Source organism: Nylanderia fulva, unplaced genomic scaffold (genome assembly GCF_048542155.1).
Source record: "Nylanderia fulva isolate GAGA-0341 unplaced genomic scaffold, ASM4854215v1 Scaffold37, whole genome shotgun sequence".
Taxonomy (NCBI): Eukaryota; Metazoa; Arthropoda; class Insecta; order Hymenoptera; family Formicidae; genus Nylanderia; species Nylanderia fulva.
In genome coordinates this window covers 1,914,019-1,932,076 of record NW_028190444.1, presented here as the reverse complement: position 1 = coordinate 1,932,076, position 18,058 = coordinate 1,914,019, and the positions used below count along the sequence as shown (strand labels likewise).

The following is an 18,058-nucleotide window of genomic DNA, read 5'->3' as shown; positions in this document are numbered from 1 at the left end:
ATCTCAAATTTTCCAAATAGAAAAACTTTGTCTAATACAATATAATAATCTATTTTCCATTTTTTTTTAAATATGGCATATATTTCGATATAAATATATATTTCGATATGAAAATTAAAATTTGTTAAGAAGGATATATTATTATTATTCCGTTTTATTTGTCTACAATCACACACAAGTAAACCGAATAATTTTACAATAATTATGTAAAACATATATGTTTATAGAATAATGTACATGTTTATATTCTCTATATATATTTATGACCTATAACCCCATACCTCCATTACACAGCGCGGCTCGCGCGAAACTGATTCATGTGCAGAGTTAGCGGAGTATCACGAGCGCGAAGCGCGAAACCGAGGTCACGTGACCACTGGTCATGTGACCATCGTTCCCGCGCTCGCGATATCCGCACGTAAATCGTAAATCAGTCTCGCGCGAACCGCGCAGTATAATGGATGTGTGGGATGTATCAGGGTACATTCCGTTTCATGTATGATGCGCATCAGTTAACTTTGTTGTTTACCAAATGTTAAACAAGGTTAAATGTGATGTATTATGCAGAAACGGAATGTATACCTTTAATCTAATGAAAGCGCAGATATTTTGATCAAAAGATTCTTGTAGAAAATTCTATTTTTTTGTTTTTTATTAAAAATATATATATTGAATTTTCATGAATCACGTAATTAATAAATATATTTCTATGCATACATTGCAATAATCATTTTATACGTGCGTTGCAATTTTTAAGGTTTTATTATCAAAGAATAATATAACTTTGCTTCGCACATGTAATTATATTCGATTAAACTAAACAAAATGAGAAAAAATATATGAAGAGATACATATATACAAAATAGTTCTCAAACAATACAATAAAAATTCGGCAAATTAAAATTATGTACGTAATAGAAATTCAATAAATTAAAATTATATACATAATAGAAATTTGGGAATTAAAATTATGTACGTAATAGAAATTCAGGAATTAAAATTATGTACATAATAGAAATTCAGCGAATTACACAATTATGTATATAATAGAAATTCACAAGATTCCGATTTGTCCTCGATAATATATGCTTTAGATAATTATATACTTTATTCCGCGACGAAGTAAATACGTTTTTGGCATGATCCAGCATTATTTCTGTTATTATATATATACTTACTTATATGTATATATATTTAGATACAAATACTTTAACACTGTAAATATGATAAAATTAATTAATGCATTTAAATTATTTCGAAATTTCGATAAAAGCGAGATTTTATTTTGTGACATATCCTTTTTATCAATTTGGATTAATATTTAATTAAGATTTTATATATGTGTAAAGTAGCGACTCTCTAAAATTGCCAAAGCGGTTTATTACAAATCCACTCCTCCGAATAGGTATATGTTCGTCCATATATTTTATGTTTATTATTATTCCTCGATTGCATCTGCATCACTTGATCAGCAAATGTCTTCGCATCAGATCAGATGTTTTCGCATCGTAGCCAAACATAAATAGATGAGAATTTGAAATGAGATTTGGTGCCAAATAATTGTATTTAGTCTGAAGGCATTTAAAGTAAAAAGGAAAGTACGATCGATGCGCAAAAGAAAATTTTAATTTCTCGAAAATTCTAAATTAATTGAAAATAAAAAAATTATATATGATAAACTGATTTTACGAATCAAATTCATGCGGACATAGAATTGTTTTTTATATACCTTTATAAATGATAAAAAAAATTTCTTTCAGATATTTGGGTTTTATAAAACATACCAAGATTTAGAAAATCGAGAGAGAGACGAACTTTATTATATTTTACATCAGTTCCTTATGTATATATCGTCGTAATTCTATTCGAATACTTATGCGATTATCATTTAACATAATCACAAAAATCGTGTCACCATAAAAAAATTATAGCAAGCCACTTAATGTTCTTCTTCATGATTGATGCAAATTGTTTTGATAAAAGAAAAAGAGAAAAAAGAAGAAGCAAATATCAAGTCAATTCGATGCACGATTTTACTGTTTTTTTTACCCTACAACAACTTATTTATAAAAAGTAATCCGCTTGTGGCTTTTTGCTGGGTATTCCGCGACTTTCTTGGGGTGCCGCCTCGAATATCGTGAAATCTCTCTGTAGATGCTCGTTTAACTCTAATATTGCGGCTACATTACCACATCTGCAAAATTGTGAAAAGTATTTTACATTAGAAAAATTAAAAAATTAAATTTAAATATTATTTAATTTAAAATATTAATAAATTAAATTAAATATCATTTAATTTAAATTAAATTAATTTAAATTAATATAATTTAATTAATTTTTTGAAATATTAATTTTATTAAATATTAATAAATTAAATTTAAATATTATGTAAAAATTAAAAACTGTAAATATTTGTTTATGCAATTATACATATATACTGTATTTAAAGAAAATAAAAATATGTTAAAGTAGCAAATATAATGTATTCTTAAGAAATGTATTGAATAAAATAAAAACAAGACTAAAATTAAACAGAAATAAAGAAAAAAATTGAATGTAGATAGCAAAATCCTAACTTTTAATGGCAATAAAATTGTAATACGATAATACGACATTCGATATACAAAGATCCATTGGAGAAATACGAGTGTAAGTATTACATGCCTGTAACAGTAATTTGGTGCAGACCAGACGGTCAGTACAGTCTCATTAAAGTGCCACTTATAGCCTTCCATCACTAACTGATGGGCTCTGCATATCATATCAATGTCATTGGCCGAATTGAACTGCGCTACGACGTCACTGCCGAAGAGGTAACCAGCTCCACGCGGTGACACACCCCAGCCTTGAGTATCCTCGGGATCCGACCATAACAAATCACACATTGGTCCATCATGAGGAACCTGCGTTAAAAGCCATTCAATTTTAATTAGTTTCAAAAATTTTAGAAATTTTTTTTAGATACAGTAGAACACACATAATTTAACTCTTGACATTAAAACTATAATAAACTAGTTTTATATAAATTTGTTCCTGTAAAAGAATTATAGCAAATGCGAAAAAGACTCACTTCTTGTTTTCTATCTATAGTCCGAATTTGATCCAAAGTTTGAATACTAGGTGAAAGTCCACCATGAACGCAGAAGATCTTGCCATCAATGATAGCGGATAATGATAGATAGTCAAATATCTCTGTACAATATCGCCATACTGTTATACTGCCATACTTGCGTAAGCACTCGTCATAAAAGCCATAAACCTGTGTTATCTGTCGTGATTCATGATTTCCTCTTATCAATGTGATTCTATCAGGATAACGAACCTGCAAATAGATAAGATCTAAGTATGCATGCATATATTACAATAATAAATCTTTTCTTAAACAAAATTCTTCACGACTATTAATTTCAGAACCGGTTCCTCTCAATAATTCTTATTAAAATACAAAAACATAGTAAAGATTAATATTTTATATGTTTAAATAAAAAAAAGAACACAGTCTTTTTATACTTCATAGATATATTTTACATCTTTACCTTTAATGCAAGAAGGAGAAGAAAAGTTTCAACACTATAAAAACCTCGGTCCACAAAATCTCCCATAAAAAGATAATTTGTTTCTGGCACATCTCCGCCTACTTTGAATAATTCTTTTAAATCATAAAACTGTCCGTGAATATCTCCACAAACCTAAAAAAAAAAAAAAAGCACATATATTGTATCAACTTCATCTTCGAGGCTTCATTATTGACGATTAAATTACTCTTTACAAAGAATAGAAATAATTACTGTTACAGGTGAGTCGACACGCTGCACATTACTCTCCTCGATGAGTATCTCTCTTGCTTTGGCGCACAAAGCTTTGACCTCCGCCTCCTTGATAATCTCACATTTCTTCAGCTGCTCGATTTGCCGATCCAAGTCACTGGATTCGGCCATCGTACAGACGCTCGAGGATGAGGTTGCTGGTCTCTCACCGGGAAAACGCAGTCGACGATTTCCCCGCAGAAAATATCCTCGAGTATTCTCGAATTCGAGGGTAGTTTTGGCAGTCTCGGATAAAATCGGATGAAATTAACTGTGCGAGATAAATATAGCGTATATGCGGTGAAGGTAAAAAAAATAGAAAGCGCGATATATTTACGCGGGTATACTCACAATATACACTAATCTAAAATCCCGTTGCTCGTCGAGGCTGCGAACTTGGAAGAGACACGCATCCGACCGGGGCGAATTTTTTCCTTTAAAAAAGTATTAACGCGCGAGATCGAAAAAAAAAGAAACGGACTCCGGCGATCTCCGGTATACAGGATAATCCTCGTTCTAAAAAGGAGTCCGTTTCCCTTGGCGCCGACACTTGGCCGATACCGACTTTCTGTGTTCAGACACAAGCACGGAATTGCCAGTAGATTGATGACGAACAAGAAGAAATTCGATCTCCCGCATCGGCTCGTTCCACGAATAAATCGAGGGAGCTTCTCCCTCCCTAGACGAGAAAGCGAGACGAGTCGCGATTGGCTGGTGAGATAGAGGAATTTTAGAGTCCCGAAAATTTCTCCAGTTGCCAGCCAATCACGTGACGCTACTTGTGAATTTTCTAAGGAGTTATTTCGAAATTAGCGTTTTTATTATTTTGAGTAATTTCTAATGACAAATATTTAAAATAAAGAATATTTAAACAAATAATCTTGTTAAAAATATAAATATATATATATATACATTAACATATACATTATTTATATTTAAAAAATATAAATAATATAAATAATAAAAAATAGAAAATATAAATATAAATAAATATATAGAATGTTTCTTAAACATTTATCAAAAATTTAAATTTATATACTTCTGATGATTTTATAATTTATAATTTTATTTAATAATTTAATGATTTTATTTCATGATATAATGATTTAATATGATTTAATGATTTAATGACTTTAATGATTTTATTTAATGATTTTAATGATTTTATTTAATGATTTAATGATTTTATTTAATGATTTTATATAATGATTTAATGATTTTATTTAATGATTTAATGATTTTAATGATTTTATTTATAATTTTTTTATGATCGTATTTTATTTATGTAATAAAAATATTAAAAATGTAAATATATATTAAAAATATAAAAAGTAATATAAATAATATACTAAAAATATACAAAATATAATATAAATATATGTACTAAAAATGATTGGTTAAAAAAAGTTTTGAGACTGGAAAGAACTAGCAATGTTCTAGTGACAGTTCGTGATTGGAGGTTGGCAGGTCTGCTTGGAAACGTGCGTTTCCCTGCGCATTCAAATTAAATCGACAAAATCCGTTATCGTACTTATGTACTGTTCGCGATAGCGGGTGATTGCTTCTTTGTCGCTTCTCTTTGTCAGAGGCCTGATTTACCTCGAAAGGTGTGAATTCTTAATTAAAGTGTGGTGTAATGTACGATGTAAGATTGGCTTGGATGAGACGAGAGAAAGAGAAAGTGTTTTTTTTTTGTCACATTGACGTGGATTTGACATAAACAAATACACACTTCTTTCTTGTTTTTTTTTTTAATTTAATAAAATAATTAATAAGTTTATTATAACGAGTCGAATTGAGGCTTGCAATCTTGTTTTCTTGTCATTTCATAGTTTGTCAAGGGACTATATGCTAAAATGAGTTCACGGCCGCAGTCCAAAGCCACGAATTCCTGCTTCGATAAGCTTCGTTACATCATGTTACTCGCCCCATTTCAACCAGCAACGAGGATCGAACTAGAGACCAACGTAAACACGAGTACAGAATGTTATTTAGATATAAAAAATACCAGCGACAAAACATTAAATGTAAGAGCAATATTATTATTGTTGTCGTTTGAGAAATTAAAGCTCTACGACCTTTTTGCATAACAAACAATTTTGTAGAAAAATCTTTAGCTCACAGATATTCTTATATGGTAATTTTAATAATTTTATTTTAGGTAACTATAACAAAAGTGCCAGCTGCAGAGCGTCAGATTGCTCTGAGTTCCTCTGAATTAGAAGTTGAGGGGAAAAGCAACGGCACAATATGCATTAAATGGTCCCCGAAGGAAGCAGGATGCTGGCGAGATGTGTTGCAGCTTACAGATAATAGACGAATTAAGTACGATATAGTTTTAGCGACCACTGCTAAAGATAATAATAAGAAGAGTATTAAGACAAAGAGGAAATTGCCAAAATCATCATCGTCGAATCTTTCTGCGTCAACAACAAACAAAAAATTCTATCAAAACAATACATTGCAAATTCCAACGTTTTGGAAACCCTTGGCTCCTAATCTTGATGAACTATCAAAACAATATAAATTAAGACGCGAAAAGGATCTAAACAAGGAGAATATCTTCAATGGATATAATGAAAATTACGCAACGCAAGAAAAAGATGATAGAATCAGTGGAACTTACCAAAATCATAACAAACCAGATGGTGTTATACTCGAGCAAAACCTGAGCGGATGGAACAATGAAAGTATTCTGCCACAGGTATTTTCTACAAACGAACCGCAGGATATACGTAGAGCCACATATGTCAAGGAAAAGAAAGCTTGCAATGGTATATTGTTCGAGCACAACGAAATCATGGAAAATACAACTTGTGACAATGACAAAGTCCATTCTGATATTTCCATATTGCTGAATAAATTTACATTTGCACCTGCGGATGCAGCTTCGAGTTCTCCGGAATCGACGAGAAGGGAATTAGCGGAATCCACGAGTTTCTCGCAAAATACAGATAAATATACAACGTTCAACATCAGTCGCAGTCATTTATTTGAAACATCTACAACAACTTGTGAGAATGCAAAAATTCTCAGTAATGCACTACTTGCATCGCAACCAGCAGGTTTGCACCACTTGTCGCCGATTAAATCTGACGGATTTTCTCTCATGACCGATATCAAGGACTTAATTTCATCGTCACCGATTGCCCAACATCATGATAAAAATTTCAACGAACATTTGACGCATATAAAGATGGACCCGAGTATAAAAATAAATGATGATTATTTCAGTTTTGAAATTATTCCTGAGAAAATTGAACCTGCTAAACAAATGGGGGACATGTATATTGAGATTTCTCCACCGAGGAAGCATTTCCATTCAAAAAACGTGCCGATATCGGTACCAAAATTAAATAGCACAAGAATTGGTAGAATTACAAAGAACAAAACTTTGTGCGAAGGAGGAAGTACAAAGAAATTGGCGAATTTACCTGTTATAAGTAAGTTTTCTTTCCTTTTTAATTTTTTTTAATTTTTTATTTTTTTTTTTTTTTTAGGAATTATTTTATATTTTCAATTGTATTAATTTTAATTTCTAATACATTATGATTATAGAAAAGAGTACAAAGAATGTAGCAGCGATCAAAATAAACAAGTTGTCTCTCAGTACCTTAAATAAGACAAAATGGCATACTTCTTCATTTATCAGAGAACCCAGATACAAAATGCAGGATAAAGAAGGAGCCTTCATATATGAAACATTTGAATTAGATCCCTTTGCACCATCAACAACAGAAGATCCATTTCTTAAAAAGTTAGTTATGAGATTTTAAAATTAAATATATAAAAATAATTGAACATATATAGTAAATAAAATATAATAGATTTAAAATATATTTAAAATAACTATAATATAAAAACATTTAAAAATAAATATATAAAGAAACTTTAAATTAAAATAAATTCTAAATGTGTGTATATGTTACATTTTGATTAGTCTTTAATTTTTATATCAATTTGCAAAAGTACTGCAAGCGAATATTATTTGTTAATAAAAATTAATTAAATTTTATGCTTCTAATTTGAAAAATTAATTATGCTAATGATTATTTTAACATATTGGTCTTCTTATTGTAATAGTACAGTGCACTATGACGAGCTATGGCTGCTGCAGCAAGAATTTGCATTCACAAAATGGTTGAACGCTCTGCTATCTTCACCAGAGGATTTATCCGTCGACATTGAGACTGCCGTAACAGACATCGGCAAAGTGTGGCAGTCGTGCAAAGCACAAAAGAACCCTATACTGGCTGAAACTAAGGAAGCTGTGTCTGCAAGGTGTGTATTTCTTCAATATTTAGCAGAAGCATAGAAAGTTATACAAATTAATTTTAAAATTTCTTAAAATTAATTTTGATCTTATAAAATTAATATTAATCTTAAAATTAATTTTAAGATAAAAATTAATTTTGAGATTAAAATTAATTTTAGTCTTAAAATTAATCTTAATGTTTAATCCCAAAGATAATTATTATTTTAATTGTATATGTTTTCAGATATCACACTAGCACCAGGTTGAACACTCTGCGGAAAGCTGCAAGTGCTATGTTCAAAAGCAGTGAAATCACCAGTGTTCTCTCACGCATCAACATGTACATCATCAAAGGAACTTTGTCCATCAGATCGGATCGTAATTTACATCGTGATATTGGTTCGTTAATTAAATAATTTTGATTTTACCTTCCCAGCTGACTTTAGTTTCTTTTCATGAAAGCTTCCTGAATAGAAAAAAGTCGATAATAATCTCTTTTATATCTTTATATAAAATAAGATATCTAACCGTCTGTCTTCAACAGGCTTGCAGAAGATCATATTGTCTCTGTTCCTGAACTACAATCCCCTGTGGCTGCGAATCGGCTTGGAAACCGTCTACAACGAAAGCATTCCGCTCCGCTCGAACAACGACATCGTCGGCCTGACTCGCTTCCTGTTAACGAGATTCTTTTCGGATCCGCAACTGATCAAGCTGCCCGGTTACCACAAGACCGATCCGCACCAGAAGGTCGTCACCAAGTTGAACCAGTTCAGCCTGAAGAAGTTCTTGTACCTAATATACTTCCTGGACTACGCGAAGCAGCGCAAACTGATCGGCCACGATCCTTGCCTGTTCCACAAGCGCGCTCAGCACAAGGAGAGCCGGGAGATCCTGCTGAGCTTCTCGCGCGAGCTCCTGAGCGGCATCGGCGACGTGACAAGGATACTGCGGACTCAGGACTACGTGCTTACCCATCGGCAGAGCTACATCGAGGAGTACGATTACGCGGTGACGGACATAAGGTGCGATCTGCGGGACGGCGTGCGACTCTGCCGCGTCATGGAGCTCGTCACCGGCGTCCGGGGATTGACCCAGTGTTGCCGAGTCCCAGCGATCTCGCGTCTGCAAAAGGTATACAACGTGGACTTGGCGCTGAATGCCTTGCGCCAGGTCGGCTACGCCCTGGAGGGCGACGTGGACGCGAAGAGCGTCGCCGACGGCCACTGCGAGAAGACTCTGTCGCTCCTGTGGCAGATCATTCACAAGTACCAGGCGCCAAGGTTCGATCGGGCCGCCCGCGTGGTCCAGAAATGGTGGCGAGCGCAGCTTTGGTACGTCTGTGTGAGGAACTACCTGCGTTCTCGCAGAAACTTCGCAGCCCTCGTGATCCAACGCGCGTGGAGACGCAAGACGACGCCAGCCCGGACCTGTCTCGACCTTGAAGAGCGCGTAAGGTATATACGCGTCAGGACGGCCACGATACGTCTTCAGAGATGGTGGAGAACGGTGCGAGAGACCAGGGAGGAGAAGCTGAGAGAGCGGAGGATGAAACGCGAAAGGGTACTCTACATGCAGAAGAGATGGCGAGTCGAGTTGCTGGTGAGACCGCAGAGAAATCACTATCGCAACCTCAAGAAAGTCGCGTTGAAGATGCAGAGACGGTGGAGGGCGACGCAGGCGATGAAACTGGAACGTTCCAAGTATCTGGCGTACAAGGACGCCGTCCTAAGAGTGCAATATTGGTGGAGATCCAGGAAGATGATGCAGGAGCAGCGTGAACGCTTCCTCCTCATGAGACAGAGCGCTCTCGTCATTCAGACTCACTGGCGACGATGTTTATCGGCGCGAAGAACGCGCGATGACTTCCTGCGGACGAAAATCGCCGTACGATGCATCGAGAGGTGGTGGCTGAGTGTCCTCGACAGGAAGAAGTTCCTCCTTCATCGCCGGAGCGCTGTTCTCATCCAGAGGACATGGAGAGAGCGTCGAGCTCGCAAACGAGAAGCCGCCGTGCTGAAGATACAGACCTGGTGGAGGGCGACGACGTGTTCGCGCAGGTATCAGCTTCAGAGATCTTGCTGCACCAGGTTGCAGCGCTGGTGGCGCGGGATCCAATCCGCGAGGCGTCAACGCGCGGAATTCCTGCGAGTACGAGAAGCTACACTGATCTTGCAGAAGAGCTGGCGGGCGAGGATAGTCCAGAGACAGTATCTGAAGGAACGGCGAGCAGCCTCGCTGATACAATCCTGGTATCGTCGCGTCACTCTGACCAGATCCACTCGACGACGTTACCTGAAGACGAGGGACGCTGCGGTACGAATCCAGAACTGGTGGCGCAATGTCACAACAGCTCGCCAGGAACGCAGAAGATACCTGCGACTTCGCGAGGCCACCGTCCTTCTGCAAACCTGCTGGCGTCGACGTGTCCTGGCTCGCGCGGATCGTCAGCGGTACCTGACGAAGAAAAGGGCCTGCGTCGTCCTGCAAGCCTGGTGGCGAATGATCAGAGCTGGAAGAGAGTACGAGCGATACAAAAGCTGCGTGGTGAACGTACAAAGGAGGTGGCGAGCGATGAGAGCGACTCGTCTTGCGAGAAGGGAGCATCAGCTGACTCGAGCGGCCGTCATCTTGCAGAGACACTGGAGAACCCTGATGACGAGGCGACGATTCGTCGCTTCGCGTCAGGCCACCATCACCATCCAGTCCTACTACAGAACCAGACTCGCCGTACAGCGATACGAGACCGTCAAGTACGCCACAGTGATTATCCAAGATTACTGGCGAGCCTACGTTCTAGGCAGGCAAGAAAGACTGCGTTACTTGAGCCTGCGTCGAGGAGTCGTCGCACTTCAGCGTCGCTTTAAGGCAGAGAAGACTGGAACGCGAGGAGCTGCACCGGAAGTGGCAGCAGGACATCGCCATGAAGATTCAAAACGAGTTATCTGGCGAAGCTGTGCAGGTAGATCTTCAGGATGTTACCACGAGACTCGCCATCCCGGACAGCGACTACTGGAAGGAGATGATTGATAGTTTGCGCAACTGCAACAACGTCGGGACGCTCATCACTTGTTTGAGCAGCTTGGGTACCTTTCTCGTTTTTTCAAATAACAACGTAGATAGAGTTTGAATAAGAATAGAAAGGATATCGCACAAAATATACATAGGATTTGGTTTTCGGTGAAATTGGCTGGGTTTTTTTTATATGTTGTAGATTATATTCTGTTGAACAAAAGATGTAATAGCTTTGAAGCTAAATACTGGATAGTTATTGAGTCCAACAACTCGCAAAGTTCTCATTTTTCGTTGGCTGTAAATCAACAACTATCTATCATTTAACTTTGAACCTATTACATTTTTGTTCAGCAAGTCATAAATTAAAATTTATGATAAAATTAACCGATTTTGCTAGGATTCAATTTTATATATAAAATATAATTATAATTAGTACGGAGCATTTGAACTTATTTAATAGCAGACCTATTTAAAATTGAATCCTGGTAAAATCAGGATTTTCTTACATGTTATAATTTATGACTTTCTGAACAAAAAATGTAATAGCTTCAAAGCTAAATAATAGATGGTTACTGATTTATAACTAGTCAGACACGAAAAATTAGGACTTTACAAGTTATTTGATCGACTGTAACTCAGTAACTATTGAATAATTAGCTTTGAAGCTGTTACATCTTTTGTTCATCAAGTCATGAGCTACAACATATGGAAAAAAAACAGCTAATTCTATCAAAAGCCAAAATCCTGTGTTTTGTGTAGAATTCTTTCTCTGAAAGCTTTCTGTGTAAAGCTAACGATAAAACTAATCTAAAAATATATCTTCATAATATTTGTTATACTATTATCTCTCTGAGTAATCTGATGATGTTTTTTGCGATAGTGTTTTTACACATCATTGTTATGATGTGTGAATATTTGTTACAGATACTATAACGAAGTTATCACCGACTCTCTCCGTCATTCTCTGCGAGCTGAACCTGGCCGATGACATTTACAACACGATAGCACAGAATAATAGATCCCTGCCGTGGATGAAGGTCTGTTTGCTAGCCTGCAACATCCTGATCACTCTGACCAAATATGATTATACAAGAAAATATATCGTCAAAGTGAGTAAAAATCGATGTGGTTTAATCTTTTTCTTGCTACATTTATTTAAAAAAAAAACTTAATTATATTTTAGACCAAGTATGCACTGGCGCTAATGAAGCTTCTAAATGGATCGTTGAAGAACAAGGAGGTATTCCTGCATTGCGCCACACTAATATGGCTTCTTAGCCAGGATGAAGATTACTCGAAGGTAACTTTTGCTAAATTAAAGTATTTATTCTCATCTTGTATCCTTAACACTACTCAGATATCCTGATATTTAATTTTCCTTCTATTTACATTTTTAATCTTTTTTAGGCCATGATGACATGTTCGCAAACGAATTGGTTGATGAGAAACATCCAACAAAAGATCTTGAAGGATGATGTGGTGACAAAACTCCAAAAATCAAAAGATATAGAGAAATTATATCCCAGCTGTGAACCTGATCGAAATAATGCGCAGAAACCGCGCCTATTCACTGATATGAGTTTCGCCATTGCAGCTATTGTCAAAATAATTAAATGACATTAATTCATAAGGTTGGTAAGATAATTTGTTAACTTAAGAAAAAAGATTTTACATTAATTTGTAATATGCGTGATATCGTTTTAAGTATTGACAAATCCTTACTGGATTCTCTAATTATAAAAATGTTAAAAGGATCTCTGAAAGTCTAAAGAGGTAATAACTGAAAATTGAAGAATGCAAAAAAATAAAAACGATTACTTCAAAAGTTGCTGTCACTTTCTTCACATACATAATAGATTTTTAAATCACCAGAGAGAATAAAATATACTTTGATAAGCACAAATACTAAAGAACGACTAAAATCGTAAAAATAAAGACACTCAAGTTTTCTTTTTGCTTTAATAACCGATTAATTCCTAAAAACGTGGTAGAACGCTGACAACTTGATCTGTATATGATACAATAAGAGAGATAAATGTAATCTTTATTTACAGTGCTACTCACAAATAAAATTAATAATAATAATAATTAATAATAATAATAATAATAATAATAATAATAATAATAATAATAATAATAATAATAATAATAATGCCGAGATGACGATGACAATGATAATGATGGTAATGATAGTAATAACGGTGATAATGACAATGGTGTGATGATAAATTATAACTACCTATATAATAGTAATAAAACCGTAATTAGCAACAGCAGCAGTAGACTCGATAGTAATAATGAGTGTAGTGGTAGTTAGTCGTAGCAGTAGCAATAATTGTATTTCCTTGACTTAATTATCATGTACAGACTTAAGTTCTTTGATCTGCTTAATCAGATACGCCTTCTCGTCATTGAACTGCTCGTCCTCGGAACGATCCGTGTGGAAGCGCGTCAGGAACTCGATCAGCTTTTCCTGATTGCGGAGCAATATGTCCAGAATGGGTTTCGGTTTGTTGGGATTTGCTACAAATACCTGGATAAAATGTGGAAAGAGACCATAGTTAATTAAAATTATTCCATCTCTATATAGAATAATTTCTTTTTTTATTTATTGGAATAATTGTAAAAACTCGAAGATAGAAACTAATACTTTTCTCTGTGACGTCTAATATTAAGAAAGTTGACAAAAGAACGCAAAAATTTGAATGTATTGTAGTGTCATACCTTGAAAACGTGGAAAGCCTCGAACTGTATATTGCGAGACTTCTCCTTCAACATGTTCATCATTAACTTCAAATTATCTGGATTCGATATAAATCGTGTCATGACCTGCAACATATTTAGCATGACAAAACCAAGACCAATTTTATAACATTTACATTTTAAATCATTGGAAAGTGTTGCCAAATATATTTTCTGTCTGTTATATATCCTATTATTTAGAATTATTATGTTGCAGTATATTTCTAGTTGATTCAACAATTTGGCTAATTATTTTACTAATAATTTTATTAATAAATTTGACTAAATTAAAATGTAACTGTCTCTTATTTTTAGAATTTTTGTTTATATAAATTATTAGTATAATTTATAAATTGTACTAATATATTTAATACTTTACACTAATTTTAAATATATATTTTAAGAAATGCCAGAACATATTTTTTCTTTTTTCCAGAAATATGTTGCCAACGTCTATGAAACAAATGTATTATTTTGATTGTATTTTTAGCAATTAAATTTTTGTAAATATAGTAATTATAAAATTTATTAAGAATATTTAATTCGAAGATTTCTTCTTTTTAAGTACTGTATGAATATTATTAGCAATAATGCAAAATACTTACTGTAAAATTGTGTCTATCGAGCAATAGCTCGCCCAACAGCTTTAAACTCTGTCGTCGTGTTACGTAGTTTTCTGAATTGAGTAACCTCTGATAGTGTGAGAAAACTTTATCGTAATGTATCTCTAAAAATTCGGCGCTGAGTATTTTGTGCCTTGTAAGTAATTCCTGGATAAACAATCATTAATCATTTGCATCGTTGCAAGAAAACAAAAAAAAATGACATTTAAAATGCAACAAATATTGAACGAAAAATGGTAGCATATTTCAAAATATTTAATTAAAAATTGAAAGAGAAGAATAAGTAATATTTAAATATTTCTAAATGTATGTTAGACTCTGCGCACAATAGAGGCATAAATATTATTTTAAATTAATATATGAGGAAAATAAGAATTATATTAAAATAATAAAATCGAAAAAATTCTGATATACCAATATTTGAATATAACTGAACTCTTATTAGCTTATTAACTCTTATTAGTCCTTTATATCCGAATTTATATTTTTATTTCAGTCTTTCGATTTTTATCATTTTAAAATAATTCCTAATATAAAATAAATCTTATTCTTAACATTTAATATTTATTTCTAATATCTTCCCTATTGTGTGCAAGGCCTTATGTTTTTCGTCTCATATTGCAAAATGTATGACGTACTTTAAATGTAGAGAAAGCGTCGGACGCGATATCAAATGTAGAGACCTCGACGTATCTGAAGAAATTGTAAAAATCGTCCGAATATATCATAATTTTGGCCAGTGCCTCGTATCTCGCGCATTCTCGCAACATTGTACCGCAGTTGAGCGCAATATCTTGATGCTCGTAACTACAAAGCAAAGTTTACCCATTAGTACAGAGATACTATAAAATGCTACCCTAACAATATTAAGAGAAAAAACGAACTCACCCGGACATAAGTGTAAAAAGAATTTCAGGTTTAGTACATATGTATTCTACCGTAGGTGATCTAGTTCCAATCTGCCTCCGCAGAATGTTATTGAAGACCTGCGCGACATCCTTCTTTCCCTTAATCAAGAACAAAAGGAATGAAATTCATATTCAATAAAAATAATTCAATTTATGTCGAATATAAAATACTTGTTTTATAGATAAGAGGAGCTGTCAAAGTGGCAGTAAATAATTAATAACATAATATTAATTATTTACTGTCACTTTGGCAGCAAAGCTCCTCTTACCTATAAAACAAGTATTTTAAAGCTGCATGAATATTTTAACAGTAATTGTGATATTTAATATATTATATTTGTAAGCAATTTACAGTTGTATTAATAATAATAATAAAGTGATACTTAAGTATTAATAATAGAGTGATATTTCTTTTACCTTTGCCGCAAAGAGAATGTATGCCATTCGCACAACTTTGTTTCAACTCGTTTTATCAAAGACGTACCTCGAAGTCGATGCGACTCAGATTTTGTACGAGCAGAAGCAGCAGATTACTGTTGTACAACTCCTGCGCCAACTGTGCCACCACGATGTCCGCCTGTGGCTCCGTCTCAGCAGTACCATACAGCATGTTTTTAATGTGCACCAGATTCTTGCTCACGTCCTCTTGCGCCTAAAAGGGGATGTATTTCATCGTAGAAACCAACGTGTATCCACAACAACGTACCTTCTCTACCTTCTTGTCGCCGCGCTCCAACGCGCTTACCGCCTCCTTCAGAGCCTTCACCACCTCCGCTGGACTCTTCTGAGACTTTCCAAACAGAGGCATGTTTCCTTACAACGTATGCACCTTATGAAACATCCAAACAGACACATTCTTTATCACTCTCCATCATCATGAATAACCAGAATAGCAAACTGATGTAATTTAAGTGCCGAAGAGTATCATTTAAAATATATTTATGTAACAATAGATGTCATTTGTTCAACCAAGGGTAACTTATAGTAGCAAAGTGGATGTCTAATAACGTAAAATAATGAGACATTTCTTAAGGATTCCAAGAAGCAAACCAACAATGTTAAACATCTAATGACGTCAGTTTGCTACTTGAAATCCTTGACAAATGTCTACGCTACAATTTCACACTGCGATACTCTTCGTTGAACAAATATATTTCAAATGTGACATTCTTCTGCGATTATCACATTATAATTTGCATAAAATATGACAAAATAAATAATATGAAAAAAGTACATACTGCTATAATACAGAGTTACTTATGCAAAATATACATCAATGATTTCTATTGCTGTTATAAATTCCAGGAAGCAAAATAAAGTTGCACGATAAACTTGTAGAAAAAATTTGACACTATAATTCACATTATAATTTGCATAAAATATGACAAAGTAACTAATATGAAAAAAATACATACTGCTATAATACAGAGTTACTTATGCAAAATATACATCAATGATTTCTGCTGCTGTTATAAATTCCAGGAAGCAAAACGAAGTTGCACGATGAACTTGTAGAAAAAATTTGAAAACTGGAGCATAAACAAGAACAGATGATCAAAGCTTGACAGTTCCTCCGCCTTCGGGATTTTTATTAAATTCCTTCGACCACGTCAGAGGATCCTACGCACTCTCGCAAAAATTATGACGTCATCGAGATCCGCGACCTCCAGGAAGCCGATGACAGATCGATTTTCGCAAAACAAGTCGAGCGAGTCTAATTTGCGACGAAAAATTTGATCGCGCGAGGCGAATCGCGAGAAGAGGAAGAGTCGTCCTAACCTCAAAAAATCGATGAAGAGCTCATCGTCGAATCACCTGATCGATCGGATGAGGCAGAAAGAGAGAGAAGAAAAAAGAGAGAGAGAGAGAGAAGGAAGAGGCCGCATCGCGATCCTAGATTTGAAAATGCGCCGTAAGGAAATTCGCGATCGATGATCGATGACGCGCGACTGATGACGATCGACTGACGTCAAAAAACTCGTGAATCCTAACCTAAAAAAAAAAAAAATAAAAAAAAATCTCACCATGCAAAACAGATCCGAGGGCTTCGCTGCTCGAGGCGTCTCAAAGGTGCGCGACTTCCACGTCAGCTGTCAACGATTTCACACGGCGTCCGGGTGTCCAGCTGTCACATCGGAAAAAGATCCTCTCCACGGACAGGCATCTGTCGTGCGAGATTATCTATCCTGGCGATGTTTTCCTCGGCGTATTATTTTGATCGCTCTATTAAACGCTGCATATATATATATATATATATATATATATATATATATATGTATATATGTATATATATGTATATATGTATATATGTATATATGTATATATGTGTGTATATATGTATATATGTATATATATATATGTATTATACTGTGTATATATATATATATATATATATATATATATATATATATATATACGGAATGAGTCACGACGACCCCAGGAGGTCAGCAGCAGGTGCGAGCGAGTCCTCGGCTGGCTGCTGTCGAACTGGTCGACGCGGCCGATCGTCCGCCTTCAAGCTTGCATGAGTGTATTTTGGCAAAATAATCCGCGCACTCGGGCTAATCGCTTCTCCGAAGCCGCTCGACTTCTGGCTCGACCTGTAATAATACGCGATTAGACGACCGCATACGTGTTTCACGGCGCAGTTCGAGGATTCTCGACAGTCAGGCCCGTCGATGGATTTATAGGGGAATTCGTAGGGAGTTT

The 18,058-nt window shown here is 35.0% G+C and overlaps 3 protein-coding genes across 10 annotated transcripts; 1 reads left to right on the top strand and 2 right to left on the bottom strand.

Annotated features, from left to right (window-relative positions):
* Positions 1–1,789: 1,789 nt before the first annotated feature.
* Positions 1,790–4,071, bottom strand: Pp4-19C (protein phosphatase 19C). Its single transcript, XM_029308879.2, has 5 exons — positions 3,789–4,071; positions 3,537–3,689; positions 3,071–3,322; positions 2,665–2,903; positions 1,790–2,194 (listed from the first exon to the last, which is right to left on the bottom strand). Exons 1-5 carry the CDS (start codon positions 3,936–3,938, stop codon positions 2,065–2,067), a joined length of 924 nt encoding a protein of 307 aa, XP_029164712.2. The 5' UTR covers positions 3,939–4,071; the 3' UTR covers positions 1,790–2,064.
* Positions 4,072–5,279: 1,208 nt separating this feature from the next.
* Positions 5,280–15,247, top strand: LOC114935935 (uncharacterized). Its single transcript, XM_029308887.2, is given in 12 exon segments — positions 5,280–5,451; positions 5,639–5,833; positions 5,968–7,249; positions 7,365–7,563; positions 7,890–8,087; positions 8,306–8,460; positions 8,606–10,926; positions 10,928–11,147; positions 12,001–12,185; positions 12,260–12,376; positions 12,484–12,707; positions 13,472–15,247. Coding segments are annotated over 11 exon segments (5,091 nt in total). The 5' UTR covers positions 5,280–5,442; the 3' UTR covers positions 12,694–12,707; positions 13,472–15,247.
* Positions 13,390–18,019, bottom strand: Mo25 (calcium binding protein Mo25). Of its 8 annotated transcripts, none has more exons than XM_029308892.2 (9): positions 17,767–18,019; positions 17,374–17,582; positions 16,056–16,178; positions 15,834–16,001; positions 15,330–15,448; positions 15,080–15,248; positions 14,424–14,588; positions 13,801–13,905; positions 13,390–13,609 (listed from the first exon to the last, which is right to left on the bottom strand). In XM_029308892.2, exons 3-9 carry the CDS (start codon positions 16,155–16,157, stop codon positions 13,427–13,429), a joined length of 1,011 nt encoding a protein of 336 aa, XP_029164725.2. In that variant the 5' UTR covers positions 16,158–16,178; positions 17,374–17,582; positions 17,767–18,019; the 3' UTR covers positions 13,390–13,426. The 8 variants fall into 8 exon arrangements, with proteins under 8 accessions (XP_029164725.2, XP_029164731.2, XP_029164726.2 ...); XM_029308898.2 differs by having other exon boundaries at positions 16,065–16,178; XM_029308893.2 differs by having other exon boundaries at positions 17,374–17,572.
* Positions 18,020–18,058: the final 39 nt, after the last annotated feature.